General features: G+C 36.1%; 1 protein-coding gene across 1 annotated transcript; it reads right to left on the reverse strand.

Moving 5' to 3' along the window:
* Positions 1–2,615: 2,615 nt before the first annotated feature.
* LOC108821175 (transcription factor MYB61) lies at positions 2,616–4,234 on the reverse strand. The gene is made up of 3 exons (XM_018594219.2): positions 3,970–4,234; positions 3,764–3,893; positions 2,616–3,624 (listed from the first exon to the last, which is right to left on the reverse strand). Exons 1-3 carry the CDS (start codon positions 4,100–4,102, stop codon positions 2,829–2,831), a joined length of 1,059 nt encoding a protein of 352 aa, XP_018449721.2. The 5' UTR covers positions 4,103–4,234; the 3' UTR covers positions 2,616–2,828.
* Positions 4,235–7,435: the final 3,201 nt, after the last annotated feature.

Raw genomic sequence — 7,435 nt, forward strand, 5'->3', positions numbered from 1 at the left:
AATATCAATTATAAATCCATCCACTATAAATAGTATAAATATTAATTTGGTTAAGTATCTTATAGTATATAAATTTAATATATTATGTATATGTGGTCAAAACACTCTTCTTCCGTGTTTCCATCAGCGACTGTGGTCTTCTTTTTCTCAGCATTGATTCCATTTACATCAACTTCATCATCACAGTTTTGTCTTGTCTCCAATGGTGATGCAACAGTGTCAACTACTCCATTAGCAGCAAAAGGAGGATCTGAAGAGTAGTTTTCTTTAGCTTGGCTCAGAACGTGTTTATTATGATTTGCTTCTGATTCTTCTTCTTCTTCACTTCTTTTCTTGATTTTTCTTGGTGCTACAGTTTCATCTTCGTAAAAAATATTTTGAGAAATCGAGGAATCATTCTTATCCGCCTCAAGTCTGTTATTTTTTCCAAATGATCCAGAGGCATCATATCAACTGCGGTAATGTTATCATAACAATCCTTACAACTAACATCATCACTCGCTTGTAACCCAGATGCTCATGTTTCCTCTTAACTAATTCCTTCTGAAAAAACTCATTAAGTGGCTGGCACTTTTCTTAAAGCTGATCGACCACAATCTAAGACACACACATCTTTAGGAGTAACACAAAGCTGAGCATTTTGTCATTAGTTAAAGGATTTTATCTGATGGTGTTACGCTTCTTAGTCTTGGTTATGGCACCAACACCAAACGCTCAATTTTAGCTGTGGTGCTTGAACTTCATGGTCCTGAAAATATTTTATGCAAGGAACCAAGTAACTTTGATATGTTATGGATTCTAAAGAAAATTCATAAGAGATATCAACCATCCTACCGTCAATGAGATTCCCACCAAGTGCCAGAAAGATACATATGATCACCAAGTCCATGAACTTAAAGTTTACTCTTATTAACTTACACAAACAATTCAGCTGCAGCTGCGAATACATTCACCAAGACCTGAGCAGATAATTAGAAAGAATCTACAAAAAAAAGTATGATGTACTTTAAATTCTCTGAAGCATGTAACACAGTTCAATCATTCATACACATGAAAAATGCATACTTTTAAGCACAATGAGTTCAAAATTAAGTATCTTCTCTCTGTGATCAACGCATTGAACTACTTATATCCACAATTCTTGAAGGATTATAACATGATTATTTGATAAGAAATTTATGAAAACGCAAAAGAGTATTGATGAAATTACATACATATGTAGTCTTTGTACTCTGGAGCAACATAAGAGTCTGAAAGCAGTAAGAGGACACCAAACGTAATAATCTGAATTGATTCTGCAAACAAAGGGATGAACAACCAAACTAATCCAACAAAAAAGAGCACCGATACGTACTCGGATTCATCACTTAAAATTTCGATTAATATGTGCCATAAAGATTTGCATCAAATATGTCCACAAAGAATCAGTGAAAACTAAAGGATTTGGGTAGCTCCTCGATCATAGACCAAGAAAAGCAAATACCTTTAAGGAAAAAGAGATGGCACCTGAAGAATCAAACGCGAAGAAGAAGACTTTTTCTAGGGTTTATGTAAAAGTTATGAATTAAAGCTTTACTTTTTACGTTGGTAAAAATGTAGATTGATTTAAAAAATATCTAACCAAAGTAATGTGTATTTATATGTTGGTTTAAATTAAGTTGTTAGTCAAGTCCATATATTCAAGGAACCAAACACATTTAAGGAGCCAAACACCTACTATTCTAGAAAAAGTCCAAATTTAAATGATAACTTCTAAATGGTAGATAAATTTTAGGACCCTAAATTAATATAGTAGATTTTTTTTTTTAAATGGCTGTTTTGGATTGGAATCCTATTTGTGTTATAGAGTAAATCAACTTTGACTTTCGAATAACAAAATGAAAAAAAACATCACATCATTTCATGTTTATTAAGGTCAAATCCTCGAACAATAGTTTTTAACAGATTTTTTTTTTTTTGTAAAATTATTGAACTAACTGAATTTTCTACGGCGAAAGAACATTCCGACGGCGGCCAAAACATAAGCATCGGGTCAATGGGGACAATTCCAATTCTCTGATAAGTCTCTTACAAAAGCACATACACGAGAGGAATACTAAACCAAAAGACAGACTCTTTTCCCCAAGTTATTATTGCCAGAAATTTTAGGGTTTTGATTCCTAGTCTTTCATATATGTGATCAGTCATTAAATTCATTATATTAGTTCCAAATTAGAAATAGAATATTTTAGCAAAGAAAACTAAAATATACATATGAGAAATATTTATCTCAAGTTTGAAAAAGAAAGTAAAAATTACATTGAAGATACTCTTTTATTAGAACATTTTCTACAAAAAGTGTCACTTCTTATTAGTTGAGCTAATTCCCACATTAGTTTACTAATTATGTTTTGCTTTAATTATGTGTTTTCTTTGTGTCTTCTCTTTTGTCTTGTAATTAATCACAGGTCTGGAAAATGGTGAAGGATGTGACTCTGGATCACAACTCATTCACAGAAACAGACAGAAACTGATTTATTACGTTCATCATTGTTCTTCAACAGAGTAATTGCAAACTTAGACATGAAACCATCAAGAGTACTACTTACAGATCATCATCTTAACAACAAAACAAAAAATAAATGAACATATATAGTACTATGAGACTGAAAGGTTTGCAAAAGATAGAAGAATATTTGACGTATAAAACACACTTAAAAAATAAAAGACAGCTCAATTTTCACCCCCATGAATATACAGAACACTTAAAACTCCACTCTACGTATGTGTATATGGTATATGTTTTTTGTTCTATACATCTGTTAGAATTAAGAGAAAAAAAAATATAGCTAAAGGGACTGACCAAAAGAGACGGCCATTCTCTGAAGATCCTTGGAGAACACGTCACTAGCTTCAGGTGTGCCTAGATTCTCGTTCTGGCTTTGGCTCCAAGGATCTGCCATGTTGGAAACTTTGGCTAAGTACTCTGCCTCTGATTTGATGCAGATCTGCTGAGAGTTTTGGCTCTGTACGGTGCTTCCATTGAAGAACGGTGTGTTCAAATACTCTGACCATTTCACTTCTTCAAAGTTATGATTAGGTTTAACTACTGAAGAAGAAGGGTTTGTGATTGGCCATGAGAATCCACCGTTATCAAAGAAGTTCGAGGTGTTGTTTGTCTGAAACTCCCAGCTAGATGCTGCATGATCTCCTCTGGAGACCGTACTCGAACTGCTGTCCGGAGGGAGACTAATTGAAGGCTTCACGCAAACCTGAGTCTGAAAGACAGAACCAACCATGTTTCCGGGGCTAAACTGCCCCGGAATCATCGTACAGAGAGAAGACTCAGGTGTAGCAGAGAGTCCTAGGTTGGAGTTGAAGTTAAGCTTCTGAAGACCGAAGTAGTCTGAGAAATCAGATGGCCTTTCGAGGAAGAAGTCTTGGTTAGTTGCAGCGGATGAACTAGGAGACTTGTGGTCGTTGTTGCTGCTTCTTGTTGGTTTGTCTTTGTCAACTTCGGAGATGGGTTTGTGTGTGTTCGGGTCAATGCCTCTTTGCCTCAGTTTCTTTTTTATGCTCGAGTTCCATAGATTCTTGATCTCGTTGTCGGTTCTTCCCGGAAGTCTAGCCGCAATCTGTGACCATCTGATTAAAAAAAAAAAAGCCAAAAAAACAGAGAACGCTTGTTACATATCCTCTGTTAAAACAGAGCAGAGTCAAAAACAGAGTAGATACCAAAACAGAGGATTCTCAAGACTTAAACATGATCCTCTGTTATTATTACCTGTTTCCGAGGACAGCGTGAAGCTCAACGATGAGATTCTCTTCCTCAGGAGAGAAAGCTCCTCTCTTTAAATCAGGTCTCAAGTAGTTGATCCATCTCAATCTGCAACTCTTTCCACATCTCTGCAAACCTGTAGCAGACTCTTGACTTTTAGTTACAGAAAGGTAGATTCTTTTTAGTTTTATGGTTTAAGGAAGAAATGTTACCAGCGAGTTTAGGGACAGAGCTCCAGCAACCATGGCCATGGGTGGTGATGTGATTGAGAAGCTTCTCGTCTTCTTCAGGAGACCATAGCCCTTTTCTCAGCTTTTGTTTGTAACAGCAAGAATGTCTCCCCATGTTTTATCAAAGCTGCAATGCTGTTTAAAGGAACAATGAAAGGGAGAAAGCTCTGTTTTTTTTTGCTTTATATGAACTTTTGAAGGGATAATGGAATCTGAGGAGAAGAAAGGTGGAGAAAATGAAGTAACAGATCTTCAGAGAGAGAGATAGTATTAATAGGACTAAGAAAAGTCACTTTCTTAAGAATAGTTTGTTGAATTTTTATGTTCTCTCTCTCTCTCTCTAGAAGTTCTGAGCCAGAAAGTATGTATTTTTAACCTTTTGTAAAAGCAATTTGATTGCTCCACGTCGGATTGACTTACACCAATGGTAAGAATCATGGTTAACCCAATGGAGTTCATGTATTTTTTTTTGACATTTACATCACTTTCATCATCATACATTCGTCATGTCCTTGTGGACCCATTTTCATACATTCAGTGCCGTGCCAAGAGTTACAGGGGCCTAAGGCAAGTTTTTAAAATAAACTTATTTACAGCTATAATGAAAACAATTTTCAAATAAAATATATCATTTTCACCAAATATACAAATCTAACACTGTACAAGAATATACATGAATTCAGAAGATGAGTTAGTCGATTCTGGTGGAAAAGATTTTTTTAAAACCAAAGTCTAAACCACTAAGACATAAACTGATTAAAATTTTGGGGTTCTAAGACCAAGCGCATTGGCGAGACGGGAAAAGGAGGTTCAAAGGTAATATTTTAGATTATTTTATTTTTTTGTTTTCTGTTTTTCTAAAAAAAAAAAAATTAATCGTACCAATCGCGGGCCGCCACGTGGCGTGGGATCCACGAAAAGTAACGATACGGTATCACCGCGGAGACCTCGCACGAGACAAGTTCAAGTGAATCAGATTATTTTAATAGTTTTTTTTTGTTGGAAAACGTGAGAACTTTTGCTTACATCTCTCAATGTGCATACCCTAAGAGTGTTATATAAATTGGGGACCTGAGGCGAATGCCTTTTTCAATACACTGTAGGCACGCCTCTGCATACATTAGAATGCAGAAACTAAAGTATGATCGACATTATTTTCAATCAAACCCCAAAACTATTTTCTTTTTGAGTTAATATTGATAATGAGTTTGAGTGTAAGTAGTGGAGACATGCTCATTCGTGTTTGGCTTGTTCTCAAAGATGTTACGAGATACTCTAGGCAGTCAAAAACGGTGTGACCTCAGTTACTCTTCTAGAGTTTTTTCTTTTCTTTTTAAACTCAACAACTCTCCTAGAGTTTTTAGTTCGGAAATTCATGAAAGGCATTAGAGAATTTTATATGAAGATTGGAAGATGTTCCATAAACGAAGATGACATGAATGTTTTAAATTTTTTGTCGTGTGTTCTCCTAAAACGTTTTCGATGTGGAAAGTGTTTTTTGAGTGAGGATATGTCCCAAACAAAAGTGATTCTCAATATTTCTGTATATGGAAAATAATCACATTAACTTTCTTTAGCGAACCCAAAATAATCAGCGGCTCTACCAACAAAGGGTACGAAGAATACTGAACACACAGAACAAAACTAATGCTATTTACCAGAGCGGTCGAATCGTTATTATAAGTAAATTATTTGCAGTTATGATTGAACAAATTAGAAGTGTTTAGACAATTAGAATGAAGACAAAGAAGAGTTGTTTGTTGTCTTCATGAAAGACTTCTGCAATGAATTAAAAGCAAATGCTAAATGAGGACTAGATCTTTGTTAAGAAGAACGCATCAATTAAAGGAAATAATGGGAAAGGTTCATATCCAGCAAGAAATTGACACCATTGGTTAATATTTCCAGAAAGTATTAAATGAAGTGAAACTGCTACGTAATTAGAAAAATTACTTTAAAAACATGGTTTCTTTCGCAGATGAATGAGAATAATTAAGTATCTCTTTTGTTTGCTTTATACATTTTTAATTTCAACTGACTCACTTCTCTTTGGCATTTTCTCTCTTTTTTGCCTTTAAACCAGTCATAATAGAGAGGGTATATTCTTTGTACATTCAACCCAAACTTTCCCTCAATATTCACATGTTGAATTTTTGTAGTTTTCTTACGTTATCTAGAGACGGCCACTCGTTAGACTCTTACCGTTTATCCATTTGTTTATTAGGACCCAATCCTAAAAATATCGTGGACAAAATTATAGATAATGTATATGATTGTTTCCTAACGTCATGAAGTTGAAATTATTTATCTACTTGATTCTTCATATATTTATATGGTATATGTGTAGACTTGCGTTAAGAAATAGTATATGTAACACTTTCCTAGAGAATTCGTAAATCTTAGGCCTAAATCAACTAATGGGATTATTCGTTACATCCACATATTATGAAGTCTTTAACGAGGGAATATCTTGTTCATGCATGAGCTTAAAAAGAAGACTCACAAATAGTAATCCCTTCTCATAAAAATAAGCAAAACCGACATGAATGTCTCATAATCAAACACAATAAAACAAATGGACTTATGGTTTTTTTTTTTTTGAAACACATTTCGATTAATAATAAAAGGCTTAGTTGGGAGCATTCACTGCATCACCAACCACCATAGGTTCAGATACAATAAGTGCATCTTTCGCCAAGCGATCTGCAACTGCATTTTTCTCCCTAGAAATCCAGGAGAAAGAGACAAACTCAAAAACAGAGACATAGGAAATAATATCTGCCACCACACTATAAAGCTCCATAATGGTTACTTCCGACTTCACGGCCTTGATTAGCTGCAAACTATCTGACTCAAACGCCACCATCTTCATTCCCGCATTGACACAGGTTCTCACCGCCTCCCTTAGCGCGAGACCTTCCGCCGCCAGAGGAGAAGCGACTCGCGTTACACTCTCCTTGTAGGACTGTAACGCGTCCTTGAGATTGTGACCCATCCTAGTCCCGCATTTGTTGAGACTGAGGACCAAGCCGCATCTGTTCTAATCACTATTGCATCCGGTGGGCTCTGAACTTGAAGGGGGAGAGATCGATGGCTCGTGTGAGTCTCCTTTTTAACCTCTGTGTTCCACTCTCTTGCTAATTTGATGGCAGCTGTCAATGTATCCTCTGGAGAGGCAGAGAAACCTTCAAACACGAACCTGTTTCTCGCTTTCCAGAGTGACCATAAGATCCACGGGACCAGCGTTCCAGTTGACAGCCCTGCAGGGGGGAGAGTTTTAAGAGAGCAGAGGAAATCCCAGTTAGCCATTAAATCTAATATTCCGCTCGTATCCAAGTCAGTTAGGAGTGGGGCTAGTTGCCAGACTCGCTGCGCAAACTGACACTGGAAGAGGAGATGAATAATAGATTCAGAGCAGCCGCATCGTTTACATAGGGGGTCCGCTGCT

The sequence above is a fragment of the Raphanus sativus genome, unplaced genomic scaffold (genome assembly GCF_000801105.2).
Source record: "Raphanus sativus cultivar WK10039 unplaced genomic scaffold, ASM80110v3 Scaffold0656, whole genome shotgun sequence".
In the NCBI taxonomy this organism is placed as follows: Eukaryota; Viridiplantae; Streptophyta; class Magnoliopsida; order Brassicales; family Brassicaceae; genus Raphanus; species Raphanus sativus.